Source organism: Nannobrachium achirus (assembly GCF_963921795.1).
Source record: "Nannobrachium achirus genome assembly, chromosome: 13".
Lineage (NCBI taxonomy): Eukaryota > Metazoa > Chordata > Actinopteri > Myctophiformes > Myctophidae > Nannobrachium > Nannobrachium achirus.
This window is the reverse complement of record NC_137833.1, coordinates 25,298,177-25,320,192: the sequence shown is the minus strand read 5'-3', so window position 1 is coordinate 25,320,192 and position 22,016 is coordinate 25,298,177. Positions and strand designations below refer to the sequence as shown.

The 22,016-nt window shown below is 43.5% G+C and overlaps 1 protein-coding gene across 1 annotated transcript in view; it reads right to left on the bottom strand.

The window, feature by feature from the left end:
• The window catches only part of abch1 (ATP-binding cassette, sub-family H, member 1), a 48,039-nt gene extending 27,184 nt beyond the window's left edge, over nucleotides 1-20,855 (bottom strand). The window contains exons 1-6 of the mRNA XM_080741053.1: nucleotides 20,702-20,855; nucleotides 19,102-19,253; nucleotides 16,148-16,307; nucleotides 13,467-13,621; nucleotides 5,955-6,062; nucleotides 5,258-5,351 (exon numbers count right to left, since the gene is read on the bottom strand). Coding sequence (XP_080597179.1) covers nucleotides 5,258-5,351; nucleotides 5,955-6,062; nucleotides 13,467-13,621; nucleotides 16,148-16,307; nucleotides 19,102-19,241 — 657 coding nt within the window. The 5' untranslated portion in view covers nucleotides 19,242-19,253; nucleotides 20,702-20,855. The remainder of the gene's footprint in view (nucleotides 1-5,257; nucleotides 5,352-5,954; nucleotides 6,063-13,466; nucleotides 13,622-16,147; nucleotides 16,308-19,101; nucleotides 19,254-20,701) is intronic.
• Nucleotides 20,856-22,016: the final 1,161 nt, after the last annotated feature.

The window sequence follows — 22,016 nt, the reverse complement described above, 5'->3', positions numbered from 1 at the left end:
CATCACTTCATAAAAGGCTCTGACATCACGTACGCCAGGAGTCAACAAAAAATCTCTGTGAATGTGTATGTATGTATGTGAATCTCGAGAACCGTTCTTCCCACCGGCACGCGCGTTCTCCAGATATGGGCATAAAATGAATCCCCGAATGCGGAGCTGATGTCTGACATCAGAGTTTTCCGCAACCGGTACTGTGTGTGCAGAGATCTCCATATATTGGGGTTTGCATTAAAGGGTGGGGACAAAGGCTAACAGAAGGCAAACAGATGGTCAAAACGGGTCCTATGACAACATGACAACAGGTATATTGGGGTTTGCATTAAAGGGTGGGGACAAAGGCTAACAGAAGGCAAACAGATGGTCAAAACGGGTCCTATGACAACAGGTATATTGGGGTTTGCATTAAAGGGTGGGGACAAAGGCTAACAGATGGTCAAAACGGGTCCTATGACAACAGGTATATTGGGGTTTGCATTAAAGGGTGGGGCAGGCATAAAATGGACGCAAATAGACAGATATCTCCATATATGGGCATATGGGCATAAAATGGACCCAGAACTATATCTGCAGTGATCTCCATATATGGACATAAAATGGACGCCGACAGACAGACAGATACAGATATCTCCATATATGGGCATAAATGGACACAGGCAAACAGATGGTCAAAACAGGTCCTATGACAACAGGTATAATGGGGTTTGCATTAAAGGGCGGGGCATTCATTCTCTATTTACATCGTTCCCGAGTTGGCCAGGTCGCCAACATGACAACAGGTATATTGGGGTTTGCATTAAAGGGTGGGGACAAAGGCTAACAGAAGGCAAACAGATGGTCAAAACGGGTCCTATGACAACAGGTATATTGGGGTTTGCATTAAAGGGTGGGGACAAAGGCTAACAGATGGTCAAAACGGGTCCTATGACAACAGGTATATTGGGGTTTGCATTAAAGGGTGGGGCAGGCATAAAATGGACGCAAATAGACAGATATCTCCATATATGGGCATATGGGCATAAAATGGACCCAGAACTATATCTGCAGTGATCTCCATATATGGACATAAAATGGACGCCGACAGACAGACAGATACAGATATCTCCATATATGGGCATAAATGGACACAGGCAAACAGATGGTCAAAACAGGTCCTATGACAACAGGTATAATGGGGTTTGCATTAAAGGGCGGGGCATTCATTCTCTATTTACATCGTTCCCGAGTTGGCCAGGTCGCCGACTAGACGCTGGGCCGCCCGAAGGGCGGCCCAGCTTCTAGTCTATCTATAAATGCGAGAAGTCTCTGCGTGCGTGTGTGTGTGTTTGTAATCCGCGTATCTCGAGAACCGTTCGTCCCACCGGCTTCAGATTCGGCACGCGCGTTCCCCGCCGCGGCACGGAGTGCAGTGCCGGGTCTCGACCCGACCCGACGCGCGGTTTTCCCGAACCGGCGCGAAACGTTCGGAATCTCCTTATGCGGGGTTGATTGTTGACATCAGGCTGTTTCTGAGGAAATCGGCGAAAGCTCTGACTCATTGTGACATCACTTCATAAAAGGCTCTGACATCACGTACGCCACATGAGTCAACAAAAAATATCTGTGAGTGTGTATGTATGTAGGTAATCCGCGTATCTCGAGAACCGTTCGTCCCACGGGCACGCGCGTTCTCCATAGACAGATATCTCCATATATGGGCATAAAATGGACCCAGAACTATAACTGCAGTGATCTCCATATATCCATATATGGGCATAAAATGGACGCAGATAGCCAGATATCTCCATATATGGACATAAATGGACAGAGGCAAACAGATGGTCAAAGATCTCCATATATGGGCATAAAATGGACGCAGACAGACAGATACAGATATCTCCATATATGGGCATAAATGGACACAGGCAAACAGATGTTCAAAACGGGTCCTATGACAACAGGTATAATGAGGTTTGCATTAAAGGGGGAACCGGCACTGTGTCTGCAACACAGTTGGAGGCACAGACAGATACTCCATATATGGGCATAAAATGGACGCAGATAGACAGATATCTCCATATATGGGCATAAAATGGACCCAGAACTATAACTGCAGTGATCTCCATATATGGACATAAAATGGACGCCGACAGACAGACAGACAGACAGATACAGATATCTCCATATATGGGCATAAATGGACACAGGCAAACAGATGTTCAAAACGGGTCCTATGACAACAGGTATAATGAGGTTTGCATTAAAGGGGGAACCGGCACTGTGTCTGCAACACAGTTGGAGGCACAGACAGATACTCCATATATGGGCATAAAATGGACGCAGATAGACAGATATCTCCATATATGGGCATAAAATGGACCCAGACATATATGGGCATAAAATGGACGCAGATAGCCAGATATCTCCATATATGGACATAAATGGACAGAGGCAAACAGATGGTCAAAGATCTCCATATATGGGCATAAAATGGACGCAGACAGACAGATACAGATATCTCCATATATGGGCATAAATGGACACAGGCAAACAGATGTTCAAAACGGGTCCTATGACAACAGGTATAATGAGGTTTGCATTAAAGGGGGAACCGGCACTGTGTCTGCAACACAGTTGGAGGCACAGACAGATACTCCATATATGGGCATAAAATGGACGCAGATAGACAGATATCTCCATATATGGGCATAAAATGGACCCAGAACTATAACTGCAGTGATCTCCATATATGGACATAAAATGGACGCCGACAGACAGACAGACAGACAGATACAGATATCTCCATATATGGGCATAAATGGACACAGGCAAACAGATGTTCAAAACGGGTCCTATGACAACAGGTATAATGAGGTTTGCATTAAAGGGGGAACCGGCACTGTGTCTGCAACACAGTTGGAGGCACAGACAGATACTCCATATATGGGCATAAAATGGACGCAGATAGACAGATATCTCCATATATGGGCATAAAATGGACCCAGAACTATAACTGCAGTGATCTCCATATATGGACATAAAATGGACGCCGACAGACAGACAGACAGACAGACAGACAGACAGACAGATTGGAGGCACAGACAGATACTCCATATATGGGCATAAAATGGACGCAGATAGACAGATATCTCCATATATGGGCATAAAATGGACCCAGAACTATAACTGCAGTGATCTCCATATATGGACATAAAATGGACGCCGACAGACAGACAGACAGACAGACAGATACAGATATCTCCATATATGGGCATAAATGGACACAGGCAAACAGATGTTCAAAACGGGTCCTATGACAACAGGTATAATGAGGTTTGCATTAAAGGGGGAACCGGCACTGTGTCTGCAACACAGTTGGAGGCACAGACAGATACTCCATATATGGGCATAAAATGGACGCAGATAGACAGATATCTCCATATATGGGCATAAAATGGACCCAGAACTATAACTGCAGTGATCTCCATATATGGACATAAAATGGACGCCGACAGACAGACAGACAGATACAAATATCTCCATATATGGGCATAAATGGACACAGGCAGACAGATGGTCAAAACGGGTCCTATATGACCAGGTAAAAAACAGGTATAATGGGGTTTGCATTAAAGGGCGGGGCATTCATTCCCTATTTACATTGTTCCGAGTTGGCCAGGTCGCCGACTCTAGTATCTTAAATTCCCCATAATTACAGCACTTACTGTGCTGTAATTCTTAACTCCTAAGTAAATAACTTGATGCAGGCTTATATTTAACTATGCAAAATACCCCAAAATGTGTTTTAATTGCATTGGTAGACAGTTATGGGGCACATGACTGCAATTTAAGAATTAAAAACAAAACAAAAAGGTTTTGAGGCTACATTTTTCTAAAGATTTTTCAGTTTTACTTATCAATGACTTGAATGATTTTCTGAAAAAACAATTGCGGCTCAGAGAGGCCTAATCTTCAAAATAATGTAATAATACAGTCGTTAGTGGGTTTAAAACATAAAGCAGTTAGGCAAACTAAATCATCTAGGAAGGAGATTACTACTGAAAGAATGTGGAATCCAACGTATGTTAAAGTATGTTAAGGCAGCTACTAAGCTACAAAACTTTCTGCTGAATGTACATCTGTAAAGTCATGTATAATTTCATTAATTTGGCTATAATATTGATAGATACATAGTCTGTAACATGTCTTTTATTGACTCTTGTCTTCAATTTACTTGAGCCACACAGTTACTCTGTTTGCAAAACCGTCCACAGGGGTTGCTGAAAACACCAAACCAAACACACTACCAGATCCCAAATGACAGGCCATGAGGCATGAGCCACATGGCTCAACTAATGCACTCCACTAGTATTGTTAAGTGGTACCATGGTGGGTGTCAGTGCAAGTTGCAAATATTTCTCTACATGGTGTCAGTCTTTGGTGATACACAACATTGTTGTTCTTTTCTTTTCTTTAGTTTTTTACTTTTCTGAACCTAAACTAAGTTAAAATAGACCAGTCAGCATGCTTTATTAAATGAAAGAGACAATTAGTTATACTGCCTCTGAGTCATCTAAAATAATGTTTCATCGGTGCCCAAAAATATGCACAGCAGTGAGTTGTCCACACAAAGCATTTACTGTAGCAGTATTCCATCTCTATCTCTTTCGGTGTGACTCAGATTGAGTCTTTGTCCAGAATGTCACATCTAATAAACATTGACATGGGGAAGTTGACAAATGACCCATTGTTTGTAGGGGACCTCAAAGCTGCCCAATGAGAAATACTAATATGGATGTGATGCATAGTTGTGTTGACCGTGGGGGTGTGTGTGTGTTTGTTTTTTGTGTGTGGGAGATAAGGAGTCTGTGAGAGTGTGTGATACGATGGGAACTTGCACTTTTTTACTTCTGTAAATCTGTGGAGTGACAATGAAGTTGATTGTGATTCTGATTTAAGCCTAAATTATACATTGACATACGACTGCGTCACTCAATTTATTTTCAACAAAACATTTGAACATACATTATACATATACTGTAGGTGCTTCCTTGGCTTACTGGCTGCATACACAGAGAGACAGACATAGACAGGATGCTTTGATAGAGGGTTTGACTTCAGCATAACCACGACAAATATATCTAGCAGTTGTTTTCGGCAAGTAACACAGTCGTACAACAATGTATAAATTAGGCATAAGTCTACATGGTTTCTTATGAATGTGTGCAAGTAAGTGACACAAGTGTGTGGGTCAACTAGTGTGCAGTCTTTATCAGCTCACCACATTGGCTTGCCTGGCCTCCTCTATGTAATGAGTGGTGATGATGACAGACACCTTTCCTGTCTTTACAATCTCCACCAGATGCTGCCAGATCCTACAAACACAGAAATACAGTACAGGGTTCAAAATGCCATTTATATGCCGATTTGTGAGTGTTAGAATGTGAATTGCTGGATATGAAATATTCATCTAGAATTGTCTATACTGGCTGCGACGAATCCTGTTACTCTGTATCTGTAACTGGCCCACAAGAGCATTTGTGGAAAGGATAAAGGAGCAAGACCCAAAGTAACAAATTATAGTCAGCCCTCCCTGTAATGACATTAGCCAAAGTCAAAAGTATTAAGCAGCCAAGCAGGTCATTTGACCGGGCTTTGTTCCACTGTGGTCCTGACTCAAAGGGATTGGATCAAAATGCTGCTTTTATGTCTGAGACGTGCAGGATATAAGTAAGCATTAAGGATTATATGATTTATAATAATTATTGTAAGGACACATAATGCAGAATTGGTTCAAAGAGTAGGACAAATCGACTTGATTGACTGTGTGTGATGATCAACTGTGTGTGTGTGTGTGTGTGTGTGTGTGTGTGTGTGTGTGTGTGCGCGTGTGTGCGTGTGTGTGTGTGTGTGTGTGTGTGTGTGCGTGCGTGCGTGCGTGCGTGCGTGCGTGCGTGCGTGCGTGCGTGTGTACATACTTAGACCTGAGCACAGGGTCCACTCCCACCGTGGGCTCATCAAGAATGAGTAGCTGTGGATTTTGTAGCAAGGCTGCTCCCAGAGAAACCCTCCGTCTCTGACCCCCACTGTGGAACACACACACACACACACACACACACACACACACACACACACACACACACACACACACACACACACACACACACACACACACACACACACACACACACAATGAAGGTAAGGTATTGCAGGTGTTCTTATTGTGCATGTCCATAGATGCATGTACAGTACAGACATTCACACCACAAAAGAAACAAACACAAGTAAAAAAAAAAAAAGCAGGGTCAGCCATCCACCCAGAGGCTATGACCGAAGAAAACAGAGGCGAAAGCGGCAAGATGAACCTGCCTGACAACAACACCACCACACTTCGATTGTTCGTTTAGTTGTTTGGTTGTCATCTTCAGCCTATCACTTGATTTTCAACCTTTATGTTATTCACTTTATTCATTGCTATTACTATTTTATTACATAATTTTTTTTGTAAATAAATACTTGATTCTTGCTGCGAGTTACACCCTCTGTTCGTATGGCTACTTGGGACTTGGGGAAGGCAGGAAGCTGAGGAAGGTATTCATGTCGTGTCTCAGCCACCCCTAGACTGGGGCATAATAACTCTCAGTGGGAACAGAAAGGCCTTTGTGAGCAGAGAGGACTGCCTGAACAGCACTCTGTGGCTCACCATGAGGATTTAAGGCTGATCATCACCATTCAATACATAACTGCCATGTTTCACAGATTTTTGCTGATGAGGCATATATTGACAGGCATATATTTTCCTCAACGTTTAGCTTAAGGTTCATAACAAAAAGGCTTGCCACTAGGGGTGCAACACTTAATTGAGCTAATCAATGTAATCGATTAATTGATTATATAGTTGTTTTCTTAACACATCTGTTGCCATGGCTTATTTCTGTCTGTACTGTGCTCTTGCCATGTTTTTGACCAACTTCGAAGACAGCCTCCGCATTCAGTTTTATCGTGACAAAATCACACAACACATCGAATGAAAGAGGAGATTCTCTAGTTTCACCCGGTCCAAGAACCATGTTTCTACGATGTTCGCTTCTGTATTTATAGGCCAGACAAAAAAAAAAAAACGGCCAAAAATGACCCCTTTTTAGACCTTGTTTTGAGAAAAACAGCTTTTAGTGAATGATACTGTATCAGGCTGAAAACTCACTTGATCTTTTTAGCTTTGATTTCAATGACTTCAATATTGTATTTACAGTATTTTTCCTTCAAAGAAATACAAAAGAATAAGACAAATAAGTGTTTTTTATTTTGTTTCTTTACCGTTTTCAATCAAGTGTATTCTTGCTAGTTCAGTGTTTCTCTGGCTTGTTCACATTGTTTCTCACATTGTGTGTCTGCGCGCGTGCATGCGTGCGCCTGTACGTGTGCACGTTCACAGTTCAGAGTCTGCATGCATGCTCGTGTGCGTGTGCATGTGCATGTTCACAGTTCAGAGGCTGCGTGCGTGCACGTGTGAGTTGAGATGAGGCCGGTCAGAAACAGCAGGCAGGCCAAGGAAAGTTTTCAGTTCTCCAAAGGGAAGTCAGCAGGCTCCTCTGCACGAACCACTACCTATAAATATAGAAAAATAAAATCCATTTACAATACAATACAATGTGTCTCACACACACGCACGCACGCACGCACGCACACACACACACACACACTATTTCTCTCTCCCCTCCCTCTCTCTCTCACACACACACACAACAATAAATACTTTTTCTCTCTCTCTCTTCCTCCTTCCTCTTTCTCTCACACACAATACATTCTCACTCTCTCACTCACTCTCACACACACACACACACACACACACACACACACACACACACACACACACACACACACACACACACACACACACACACACACACACACACACACACACACAATACATTTCTCTCTAACCCTCTCTCACACAATCAATCACACAGTCAATTCAATGGAGCTTTATCCTCCCTCCCTTTCTTTCTTTCTTTCTCTCTCTCTCACACACACACACACACACACACACACACACACACACACACACACACACACACACACACACACACACACACACACACACACAATAAACACATTTATCTATCCCTCCAGCCCTCTCTCTCTCTCCCCCTCCCAGATGGGAGGAAAAAAAACACAAATCAATTTACACCTTTAGCCTAAAAGTTTTAGCAGACACATTTATCCTACCCAGAGCGATTTAGATTATAAAAAATAAATTGATTCATCTGACGATTATATAGGCTATATATATATAAAATACAAACTCACTGGAAAGTTGTGGTCTGGGTCTCTGGGAATGGGATGTGTGCCTTCGATCTCGCTGTGGTTTCCACTCTTCACCGAGTCAGTCAGGGGACTACACAACGCCTCCCCATGCGAGGCGTTGTGTGCTTGTAGATCGGCTGGCGTTGTGTGCTTGTAGATCGGCTGTTTTAGACTGCGACTTCTGAGAGCTGAATGGACTCGCGTTAGCGACTGGTTCCGCGCACCACCGCGACCAGCTGCTGTTGTTAGCGCCACCGTCTTTGAAGGAGGTGACATTGTTGTAATGAAATAGAACACGTTTTTTTGTCACAGTGACCCACTAACAGGACATTCACAGCAGCCCGTGATAGACTAGAGTGTGTTGTGATGATGATGATGATGATGATGATGATGAAGAATATGTTGTTTGTCACCGCGACCGACTAATTCTTGTGGGGGTCCGCTCACTATCCCGACGGGCCGCTGTTCCGGCTAGCGTGGGCAGGTTTTTAGTTACTGAGGTAAGGTTACTGAGGTGATGATGAACCACAATCGTTTGGAGTGGACCAGGAGGAACCAGGACATCACGGCGTGCGGACAATCGGTCCGGCCGACGGCTAAGCAGCGTGAGGACCGGGACATCACGGTGCGTGATCGGGACATCGTGGTACGTTGACCAGGACGACTTGACGGCGACCTGCGAAGGAGCCGTATCACGGCGTTTGGAACCGAACCGGCCCGGCTCCGCGTCACCGTTTGGAAGAGCCTGCCCGCTTGGAGTTGATCGGCGTCTAGAGAACCGAACCGGCCCGGCACCGCGACGCCGCTTGGAGAAGACTGCCCGTTTGGAGTTGATCGGGGACGGGGAGAACCGGCCCGGCGACGCGGCGGCGGCACCGCAGCCAGCACGTTTGAGCCACTTACCCAGCGAACTATCACCGTTTGCCGTTTGGAGCAGTCTGCACCGTTGGAGTTGATTGAGCAGCGCTCAAACGGTGATCATGATGATGATGAGTAAAATGGATAGTCCCGCTGCTGTTGTAGCGCAGCGTCGCCATCTTTGATGGTGAAGTAGAAATTACAGCGACCCACTCGTTTGTTTGATGTGATGATGAAGCTGCAGAATAATGTAACGATAGGCAGGCAGACTAGAGTTGTTGGTGGGTGATGATCACAACACAAGTAGATAGTGTGTCACAAACACACACCCTGGCTGGCTTGCTTCAGTCCATTGGTTTCACTTCAGCAGGGGGCAGTGTTGCTGTGGTCTTGGGTCGCGCGCCCCCGACGACCCATATCTTTTTTGAGCCGGGGTCTCGCACCCCCCCAAGTTCACACCTCGACAACTGTTTTAACAAAGAAACGAGCCTATTGGCATATCAATAGACCTGTATAGTAGGTGTTGAGCGACGTTCGCGACCCCCCAAACATTGAATCACCACTGCACCACTGGCAGGGGGTACACTAATCTGACAATGGCGCCATCGTGTGTAATAAAGGTGAAATTGACTAGCCTGGACCTTTTATATATACTCTATGGCCTGGACGCACTGAAAAGCATTTCGTCATAGCGAGTTATTATGAATTTCATATTTGAGCCATTTGAGCCATGGTTTAGCAATATTGTGGTTCATGGGAAGCATTTGTCTTTGTTTTTGGTCACATTACTTGTTGAATATGTGATTTCTGACTTATTTTTTATCACAGAAGCAACAAACTTTGTAACAAGATGGGTGAGAGTGTAATTAACCTAATTAAGTAATTAAGGCCAAACTCGGGAAACTCGGGGTTGGCACAGCGGTCTATTTGAAAACAAACTCGGGAAACTCGGGGTTGGCACCATATGTGTTAATAACAATTTTGGGGGGCTTTTTTTTCCTTTAAAATAAAGAAATAGCGTTAATAGCAAAACTACAAGTTCACTAATGTAAACTTGAATATATATATATATATATATATATATATATATATATATATATATATATATATATATATATATACCAGTAAGGCTCCCTAATCGGGAGATAAGCGACCGTAGGTCACTTATCTCCGCAAATAGGGCAAAAATGTGTTTTGCCAAAATCTTCCTGATCCATGTTGATGACATGAGTGTAGACATACTGTGTAGTGATTTTCGTGATTTTAGGGCAAAATCTGTAGGAGCAGTGTCCAAAAATGTGTTTTTAAAAATCGGCCTGGAGGTGGCGCTATATGGGACAGATTCATGTTGATGGGATGAGTGTAGACATACTGTGTACCGATTTGCGTGATTTTAGGGCGAAAATTGTAGGAGCAGTGTCCAAAAATGTGTTTTGCAAGAATCGGCCTCATGGTGGCGCTAGAAGAGGGCCATGTGAGAAATGAGGGGTGGGGTCTCCGCGTCGGCAAGGCGGACGAATAGGTACCGGCCCCGGCTGTCCCGGTCGCTCCTAGCCGGAGTTACGGCATTTTATGTGAGCTGCAGTGTAGGGGGTCCTCCACTGGGGGCGCCACCACTTTTGCATCCGTTCTGGAGCACCAGGAGTCGGTGGTCCCCGGGAATTCCCCGTGAGCAGCCCCGTTGGGGTGGTCATTTGGTCATGTTTGCGCATTTGGTCATTTTTTACATCTGGGGGTCCCCCAGGGACCTGGGGGTCCCTGGAGCTCTGGGGGTCCTTGGAGGTTGTAGTTTGGCAGCCAAGGAACGTGTGTGCAAAATTTGGCATGGATCGGGGCAACGGTTGCGGAGATATAAGCAGGGAAAAAGTGTGACGTGTGAGGTGTGACAGACAGACTGACGGACGGACTGACGGACTCACTCACACTTTGTGCAGGTTTTGATAGTAAATGCGACCTACGGTCGCAATTATCTTTTTAAATAGCCAATGTACAAGCTCACAACACATTGCAATGTGACACGTTGTGAGCTTGTAGATTAGTTATTTTCTAATAGTATACAGGGTTCAAGTAGTAAAAATGTTTTTTTTGTAGATCTGGTTTTCTTACTTCTCTCTTGCTAAATCTGGCAGCACTGCTCCCACGCCCTCACAGAGTTGAGACAGAGTCCAGTCAGTGTGTCAGGCGGCCCTCTTCCCATCAGAGGCCCAGCCCAGGTCATGGTTTTGCTGACCCCTGACCGGTCATCAGAATTTCCCAAAAGCCTTTGTGGTTTGAGGTCAAGCCGCAGATGATGCAATAATGTACCACACCCCCCTCTCCCCCCTGCTCCGCCCACCACCTGTGTCCTTCACCGCTTAAAAGGTGTTTGCTGTAAGTGATATTGTTGATGGGATGAGTGTAGACATACTGTGTACCGATTTGCGTGATTTTAGGGCGAAAATTGTAGGAGCAGTGTCCAAAAATGTGTTTTGCAAGAATCGGCCTCATGGTGGCGCTAGAAGAGGGCCATGTGAGAAATGAGGGGTGGGGTCTCCGCGCCGGCAAGGCGGACGAATAGGTACCGGCCCCGGCTGTCCCGGTCGCTCCTAGCCGGAGTTACGGCATTTTATGTGAGCTGCAGTGTAGGGGGTCCTCCACTGGGGGCGCCACCACTTTTGCATCCGTTCTGGAGCACCAGGAGTCGGTGGTCCCCGGGAATTCCCCGTGAGCAGCCCCGTTGGGGTGGTCATTTGGTCATGTTTGCGCATTTGGTCATTTTTTACATCTGGGGGTCCCCCAGGGACCTGGGGGTCCCTGGAGCTCCGGGGGTCCTTGGAGGTTGTAGTTTGGCAGCCAAGGAACGTGTGTGCAAAATTTGGCATGGATCGGGGCAACGGTTGCGGAGATATAAGCAGGGAAAAAGTGTGACGTGTGAGGTGTGACAGACAGACAGACTGACAGACAGACGGAGGGACGGACGGACGGACGGACGGACGGACGGACGGACGGACGGACGTTACTTACACTTTGTGGTGGTTTTGATAGTAAAGTGCGACCTACGGTCGCAATAGATAATATATACTCGATTCATGAAAAAAGTAATCAACAGAATAATCGCTAAGAAAATAATCGCTTGTTTTGTTTGTTTGTCGGTGGGTGGGGGAGTGGGAAAATTGTTACGTGCTGTGTCGCACGTATCTGCTGTACACCTGTCTCTCAAATAAAAATAATAATAGTTGCAGGCCCTATCAGCAACTGAAAAACATGTGTTTTAACACTGGTGAGAATGTGAGGCAGACAACTTCACAGAAACGTCACAGTAATTCCACAGTCCCTACAGTGGTCCTGAAGATGCACAATATTCTTTCTAGGAAATTGTATTTGCAAATTTACTGACTTTCACATGATTGTAAGAACCCTGATATTAACCAAGACACCAAGTTTGAAGTTAATAAGTCTGATCATGATTCTCACAGAATTAAACATTTCTGTCAGAAACAAAACGTAGAGTATGGCTGCCATGGTAGCTCAAACAGGTCATGTGCTATGCATGTGACTAGCCATATCCTGGGTTTGTATTTGACATGCATGGTAAAACGTCTCTTTCATTTTGTGGTTCTATTTCCTGATTTGATTGAATTGAAAGTGAACTCATGACACACCTGGACAAAAGGCAACAGCAGCACTGAACACGATAACAGTGTAAGCCATATCGATAAAGTCTGTTTAGTCAAGTGAAATGTCAGCTTATAACCTGAAACCACAATGTTTAGAAACCACAATGCCGAGAATTTCTTGCATAGCTGGCATGACATTTGAACAAATGAGTAGCGACGTTTCTCTGTATTTCTAGAAGGCTCCTTATGTTGTAAGCTTCTTGGAAAGTGAAACCCAGTTTGTGAGTTATGTCCACATAATTTAGATCGTTTTGTGGAAACTGGGTTTCAGAAATATGCCAGCATGACAACAGAAGAGAAGAGCGAGTTTGTGTGTATCTTGTGTGTGTGTGAGGCTTTAATTGACAGTAACACTAATGACCATGGGTCACTGCCTCCGTATGTCAGCATCCTGGGAAAACACTGGCTCACTTACCACACATGATTCACAGCACACAATACAAAGAAATATTGTTTCAGTCCATGCAGTCATCAATCCATACATCAGAGACGCTGGGGCTCCTTTCATCATCATATCACAGCTACATCATGTGTTTCAAACTGCTCAACAAGACACTGTCCAACTAAGTTGCAGTGAACAACAGCATCAACTACAGTACATACCCAGATGTAACTCACTCCTTCAGGACCTCTATAAGGTTGGATGTTCAGTCCAGGTGTGTGCGTTACCTGAGATTTCGGACGAGCCTGTTCTTCTGAGGTAGATCCAGGAAGTCAACGAGGAAGTCGATGCGCGCCTGCGTGTCCTTGGACGTCAGGCCGTGGATGCGGCCGAAGAAGGTCAAAGTGTCGCTGATGGTGAATTCGTTGTACAGCGCCAGGTCCTACACAACACAGTGGTGGAGTTTGAATTGATAGATACAGCATTGAACCCACAGTGGAGTTTTGTGAGTGGGCCGAGTATGGTGAGTGTTTGAAACATTCAGATCTGTGTCACAAATCACGTCTTATCATGTCTACAAGGTATCAACAAATAACATCAGTTATCAGCATTTCCAATATTTCCTAGAAAGGAAAGTATCTCCTAGAAAGGAAATACTTGAAATAACAAAAACAGGCAACACAAGCCAAGGGGACAGTTAACTGTGATACAGCTGCAAATCAGTCACACCCCGAGAACAGGTGACGTGTCACCTTACAGACCTCTTTCTGTTCTAGGTCACAAACCACTTCCCCTTGGCACTAGCATGATGCTTAGGATTATGTACTGGAATTAACCATGTGTATTACCATCGACACTCGATCCAGTTGGACAGGAAAAGGAAAACTGAAACCCAATGTAAGACACGATACAGGGATGCCTTTTCCTGACTGGTTAAGGTGCGTACCACAACAGGCTCTGATGCCTGAGAGTGAGTCCTGAGTTTAATTCCTGAGCCTGACGGACCATGGCTGAATGTCACTCCCTGATTCTCTATTCACTGTGGACTATGAATAAAGGCAGGAAAAAGCCCAAAAGATATCTATAACAGGGGTTGACACTAAAATCTCAGAGGCACTTGCCCGTCGGTCAAGTACAGGTCATGTTCTACTTGCCCAAAGGTCATGCCTACTTGCCCGAAAAGTAAATCGGCCATTATAAAATGCTAGGTGCAATTTTAATTACAGCTCAATTTAACACTTAATATTTCTTTACTTTCTGGGGCTGTGCGATAGAAATGTCATACTGTACCTCAGTACTTACAAATCCAAATACCAAATATCTACATAGCTATGATTGAATATATCTATGGTTTCACACTTGTTATTTTACATTTTTAAGTGTAGCAACAGTAAAAACGGCACATTATAGGTAATCAGTGCTCTTATTTTACATTCCACAGACCTGAAGACAGAGCGCGCTTGGGCAGATGTGTCTTGTTGTGTTTATAGGTGGTTGAAACGAGCACTTGCCCGGTCGGGCAACCTGAAAGCAAACTTCACCTGCCCGAAGGTTTTATTTACCTGCCAGGGGCAGGTGGGCAAGCCTTAGTGTCAATGCCTGTATAAGACTTGATGGCCCTGTGTGTCATCAACCACAATGTTTAGAAAACCACAATGCCTAGAATTTCTTGCATAGCAGAGACTCATTTCTCTTTCGAAGGCTCCATATCTTGGAAGTTTCTTGGAAGCCCAGCCAGTACAGAGTACCGGTATGTCCACAGTGTCAAGAAAGACTGAAATTGAGGAGCTCTTGAGCGAGGTACTTGGTGACAAATTGCTCTAATGTGTCTGCTCCATGGACAACTTTAGAAAGCTGTTACTGTACCAGGCAGCATGTTTACAACTGTAAACAGGGCTGAGAAACTTCTTCTCAACTTCTTTACATGAGCCAAATGGAAATAACAACTAAATTACTCCTACATTTGGCCTGGTAAAAGTGTGTACATATAAAACAGTTCAATTATCTGCGAAAGGGTGGCAGTAGTACAATGCCTATTAGGTGAGGCACTGATATAAACAACGCAGCATGGACTTTAAAGGGCCACTTCAGCCCTTGACATTAATGGGCAGGTTTGGTCATTTCAAACAAGATTTCAACTTTTTTATTTGTTTTATTTTTATTTTAATATAGTTTTTATTGGGGGTAAGTAGCAAAGTACAACACAGGTCAAAAAGTCAGTTTCCCCTTTTACATAGGAAACACAAGAAAAAACAGACAAAAAGACAAAGACAGACCAAAACAAAAAGACAAAAAAATCAGCCAAAGAGAGAACAATAAAAGTAAAAGTAGTTGTTGACAGCATCCAGGAAAGAAAACCTTAGCTAATAATATAAGCGGGATTCAGGGAAATAAAACCCAGACTGTTCTCAGGCATTTGAGGGGACACCCCCGGTCACGGGCTCTGTCACAGGAGACTGACCACCTATCCAGCAGAGGCTGCCATATTTTCATAAAGAGATCGTCCTTCTTAATAATTGAGTACCGAATTCTCTCCATATGGAGCACGTTGCCCAGGTCTCTGAGCCATTGCTTGAATGAAGGGCTAGATTCAGATTTCCATTGTTGTAAAATTAGACGTTTAGCCAACAATGTGCAAAGGGAGATCGCTCGGCCTTCGGATGATTTAATAGAAGGATTGAAGGTAACATGTCCAAACATAGCCAATAGTGGATCAGGGTCAACTTTTTTATTTGTATTATTATGTATTTATTTATGCCACTGGCAGCCAGGTTTCTGAACTTTCCACAGACCAAATAGACAGAAGTGTTACCATCTTATGAAGAGCATTAGTGAGGTCCAAAGGTTGAAATTTGGTGAAGTGGCCCTTTAACACTCAGGATTCTGCAGCACGCTGTAGTGTAGGTAATGTAACAAGTAATTCAGAGCCAGGTGGAAGCAGATTTGTTAGTTAATATGTGTTGCTTACTTGTGGCATGTATCCCACCATCTTCCCTGGCACCTGATGACCTGGAAATCCAGGCGGCTTCCCCAACACACTGATGTGACCCCGTGAGATCTTCAGAGTTCCCACAATGCATTTCAGCAGTGTCGTCTTTCCACATCCGCTCGGGCCCAGCAGACCATAGCTGCCAAAAAGAAGATAAAAGGATTAAGTGGTTAAACAAAAACAATACAAATATTTTTAACCACTGTAACTGCAGCATCCGTATTGTGGGGAAAGCAGCAAGGAGAAAATAGCATATCAACAAACTGAGCTTGTTTCACTTCCTTGTTTCACTTCCTGGATTACAGATGTGAAAGAATAAATACATATAAATAATGACCCTACTTCCGTGTCACTTAACACGGTGGATATCACAGCTGATGCATCTTTCTTAAGGCTGGGCAATATATCAAAAATGTATCGATATCGAGTTATCAACATGCAAGGTATACATATCGACGAAGACGGCTTGAAATGAGGTATTGGTGTAAGTGTCAAATTAATTAGCAGACACACTATGCATGCACGTAGCACATGCAAAAAAGTCCATCTGTGACCAGGTGTGGTTATTTCAATAAAACCATTGTTGGAAAATAGAAATAAAGCATTTAATTTATTTTCTCTATGTGTACTGTGCAGTGTGCATGCATGGATATGCTATTCATTATCTGGGTTAGGCAGGCAGTGGACTTAAAGCAGAAAAAAAAACAAAAAAAATATATAATGCAATTGTTTTGACTAATATCGTGAGTAATATCAATATCGAGGTATTCACAACGTTATCGAATATCGAAGCTTTTCCTAATATCGCCCGGCCTTTCTATGCATAATATAATGTAATACATTGATGCTGCAGTGTGTAATTTTGAGGGTCAACAATACACACCTCTAGGTTGTCAGGATGTTGTAACACTGAGCCCTTGCCCTTCATGGATAAGATAAGAAACGCAGCTAAATTCCTGAGCTCTGAAGCAAAATAGGCTATCATGTTCATATCTACAATTCTTACAGACTGCGGTCCCAGTGGGCAGACAAGGACACAGTGAAGGGCTTTATACTGTACACTTTGTTGTAATACCCAATCTACAAGCTCAAAGGTTTGGAGCTATTTTTTGGTGAGCAACAGAGATATAAAGGTTTGAGTATGCGTAAAACATCACAGCAGCCAGAATCCTGCTGCGGAACTGGAAAGCCCCAAGAACCCCTGTTTTTAAAGAGTGGAACGAGGAGATGATCAAAATCACATCGACATCGTATGAGTACATGCTGGGAAGAGTGAATGGTATGGGAAAGATGAAAGAGATATGGGATAGTTTTCTAACGTATATGACACTTATTTGAAGATATGAAGAGGTTCCTACTTTTATTTCTTTTGTATTTTTATTTTTGTATTATCTTGGACTGACTGTATATATATTTGTCACTGTTGTTGTGCTGCACTGTACCACCCATTACCACTTTTTGTATTAAGAATAAAAAATAAAAAACATTTGAATTATAAAAAAAGAGTATGCGTAAAACAGGTGCTTATGGAAAGTGCTAAGCAGATGTTGGAGGTGGGTAAACACCTCATGTAATTGTATATGCTCGCATCCAGTGACAAAGTAGTTAGATACCCTACGTCTAGGATGTGGTGAAGCACTTAGGCAGATGATGCAGGGTGGGGTCATGGTGAAGAATAGTGGAGAGAGAGAGAGAGAGAGAGAGAGAGAGAGAGAGAGAGAGAGAGAGGGAGGGAGAGAGAGAGAGAGAAGGACAGAGAGAGAACAGAGAACAATTATGAAAATGTACCAAAACATAGAAACCTTCATCTGAGAATGAGAAGGTTTCACATCACTTTTTGTATGTGTGTGTGTGTGTGTGTGTGTGTGTGTGTGTGTGTGTGTGTGTGCATGCGTGCACGCACGCGTGTGTGTGTGTACGTGTGAGTCAGAGAGACACAGATTCAAAGAGAGACTACTTAAATTAAAACTCAGGTTGGCATTATTACCCAATACCCTCTCTCTTGGGATGGTAACCTTGGTTGGCGTCGCATTGTTTTGTTGTTGTAACAGTCAGCTGAATGCTTAATAGATTAACGTATAAAATCTAAACCACCGCTTCAGGCTTTATTTTGTTTCGCTAACTCACAGTTGCCCGAGGGGCTTGTTTCATTTTATCTTGTTGTTGTTCAGACCTGGGCCTGTAGGTATGTGTAGGTATGTGTGATTGTGACACCGTGACAGAAGTGAAATCTGTGAAATGCCACTGCGCATAAATCACCCTCATACTGTAACACACACGCACACGCACACGTGTGCGCACACACACACACACACACACACACACACACACACACACACACACACACACACACACACACACACACACACACACACACACACACACACTTTACTCCACATGAGAACCTGGGGGTTTGTCTGGATGGTAAAACCAGACAAACAATGTCTTATTGGGACATTTTTCTGATTCCTTGAGGAAATGGTATTTTCCATGGCTATGATGGTGTGTGTGTGTGTGTGTGTGTGCACATTCAATGGAACGAAAGACCAGAGAGGGAGAGAGAGCGCCATGAGACAAAACTGTAGGCAAAACCACAACTCCCAGATCTCCAAAACGAACAACAAAATGAAAGAAGCACTGCAATGTCATTTGTTTTTTGAGAAGTGAAGGCTCAATGACAAAGGCATGACTGTGTTGACAGTCACATTTCCATTTTCTATGCTGAGAACCTATTCTCTGGGAAACACTGGCCAAGACAGTGGTGTGCATTGCAGCACATCACCTGGACAGAGCTGCAAAACAAACAAATCCCTAAGGAGTAAGGATTACTCCTTACTCCTTAGGGATTTGTTTGTTTTGCAAAACAAAACAAAAAGACATCTCACAATCACAAGAATGACGAGTTATCAATATCAATAGTATGACCCACTCACATGTGGCCCTGTGGCACCGTCAAGTTGAGGTTGTTGATGATCTTCAGTTTACCGTAGGACCGGCACACATCTCGGCACCGGATCGCCGAACCCTCCAGTCCAGGTGACGCAACAGGCGGAGCCTCCAAATCTGTCTTCATGTCCCCCTTCAACTGGCAGTGGAGAAATATTTGTTTTGTACACAAATATTCATAAATGATAAACGAGGCCTTTGCACAATTGAGCATTTTTGGCAAACACTGAAAAATCCTGAGTGACTCAGACTCAGTGACACTCAGAGACTGTAAAGAGTAAATTATTATACTCTCAGAGTTAAATTAACACATGATTTTGCAGTGTAGTAGATAAAATAAATAATAATAAATATGTACATAAAATACAAGGCTTTGGTGATCTTCAAGAACTCTTCTTAATAACATTTTAACTTTTGGTAAATTCCTTCTAATGCAAAAGCATTGGTGGTGATGGATAATTCTTCACAGCGAAAATATTGTGTTCATAACTCTTATATAATAACTTGAATTTCACATGAACACGCTGTGTTCATGTGTTCAACACAGGTGTGGTGGCCTAAAAATGCATTGATGTGTGTACCTGAAGCGACACATTAAAGTAATCACTATGGATTGGATTCTCTATGAAGGGAGACTATAACTGGATACGATTTGTCACAGGTGTCAATGGCGTGTCAGCCATCATTTCCCCTCTAAAGGTTTTTACATTATGTTCACCATCAGTTAACTGCACCAGAAAGGAATCTGGGTCGGAAAACAACCCACTGACCCGTAATCTCTAATCTCAGGCTCCTTCCACAGGCTTCCCTGTTCTCTGCCCTTCGCCTCCCTCTCTTAATCCGGCATCTTTTATTTCCCAAGCGGGAGATTTGAGGGAAAGCTTCAAGTAATCTGGCCCTTTGGCACTATAGCCTACATTATCATGCCATATATTATGTTAGAACTAATACAAATTCATCATCAATGTATATGGATTTGTGTAAGCTATTAAAATTGATGTCTGCAAAAGGAGGATAAACAACCACTTAATAGTTTTAGACATTAGTCTCAATATTAATGTATTGTCCAGCCTGGGGTGGAACTGTATCTACTTTGTTACCTTTTGAGGATTTACTAGCATGTTCAGCCTGGTCAGTAAGTTATTTCTATCAAGGACGATGTCAGAAAATGCAAGACTCATCACCCATAGCCATAAATGTAAGACATAATGCACTGACTGTATGAATTCTTATTGGCTGAAATGATCTCAGAATTCTCAAACTTGCTCAAAATGTTGTGTCTGATTGTCATCAAAAGGCAGGCTATCCAACCTTTCCCACCTCTGCTCTGCTCCTGCTCCAGGTCAGGTCCAGCCATAAACTTCTTTTGAGTGACAGACAGGCTAAATATTATAATCAGTTCAGATAATCTTTCAAGAAGATTGCAAAGCCACTTCTGCTTTGGGTCACAAGACGGTCATATGACAGCAATGCTACTGTACTGTGTACCCCTGATCTGACATGGCTATATAGACAGAGAGATTAGAGAGACAACCATTATGTAGCCTTGGGAATAACTTGGAGAGAGTGAGACTGACCAAAACTTACCCGCAAAGGCGATTTGGTCGAGAAGATTGTGAGGGATGGAGAGTCTTTGCTGTGTGTAGCCTACTCGTCGTGGGTATATAAAGGGAATGAACTACTGCTCGGGACCACAGCTGACGATACAATTTAACCAGTGCACTTGTGAAGTGGTAGAACAGGTTCAGTTCTTCTAGGAATTAATTCGGACGCGCAATGTAGAGAAGGGATCGATCCTCTGTCTGCATGCCGAAGATATTATGTACATGCACGATGCACCTGACCTGTCTGCACAACAGACCCGCCTCCTCCTCCTCCTTCTGCCTCTGCATCTGTCTGCTAAAAGCTTCACACATGTCAGATATGGTCTTCTTTCTTATCTTAACACGACAACACCGTGCCGAATATCATGGCCAGCGTAAACTAAGAAACAATCATTTGGAAAACAGAAGAAAGCGCCTCTGGCTATAGCCCTTGGTCTACATCTATCTACACACTTTTAGGTTGTAAACTGAAAGCTCCGTCAAAACCGCGTAAATAAACCACAAAACCAGTGTCAAGTAGGACGAGCATAAGTATGTGACTTCCTGTCCAAGGATTTCAAAATAAAATCAAGTAAGACTGTTTTACATCAACTAGCCCTTACCCGTTCAAAGATATGAGCTCCGAAATTATGTGCAGTGTGTGGGTTATGGGATGTGCACTGTGCACACAGTAGACTATATGAGGGATGGAAAGTAACTTTAACTGGTGCTTGCATATGTAGGAGCATCAATGTAAGAAATACCCGTTTGGTTTAATGGCTACAGAGATACTGTGTAGTGTGTACCGATCTGCATGATTTTTGGACAAAATCTGTAACGGGGCCAGACAACCCCGCGGCGCGCGCGCGCGCGCACACACACACACACACACACACACACACACACACACACACACACACACACACACACACACACACACACACACAGCTGGTTAAACATGTTGCCTCATGCTAGATGCAGAATAGATATGCCTCAAGCTAGATGCAGAATAGATAGGTAGATACACCATAAAAATGCTAATATACAGCATATGACTTGTGAAAGTGACAAACGGGCTTCACAGTTATGTCAGGTGTGTTCATATGCTAATGGTGATGCGATTTCAGATCAATTGCTCCAGCCACTGAGGAGAAACGCTGTGACAGACAGACAGACAGACAGACACTCACTCAGACAGACATTTGGAAAATTATATGTTTGATATGTCAGTACGGACAAATGTGTCCGTGGCAAAGACTAGCCTAGATTTTCTGTTTTACGCACCATTAGAATGTTCATATTTTGATCATAAGACCTAA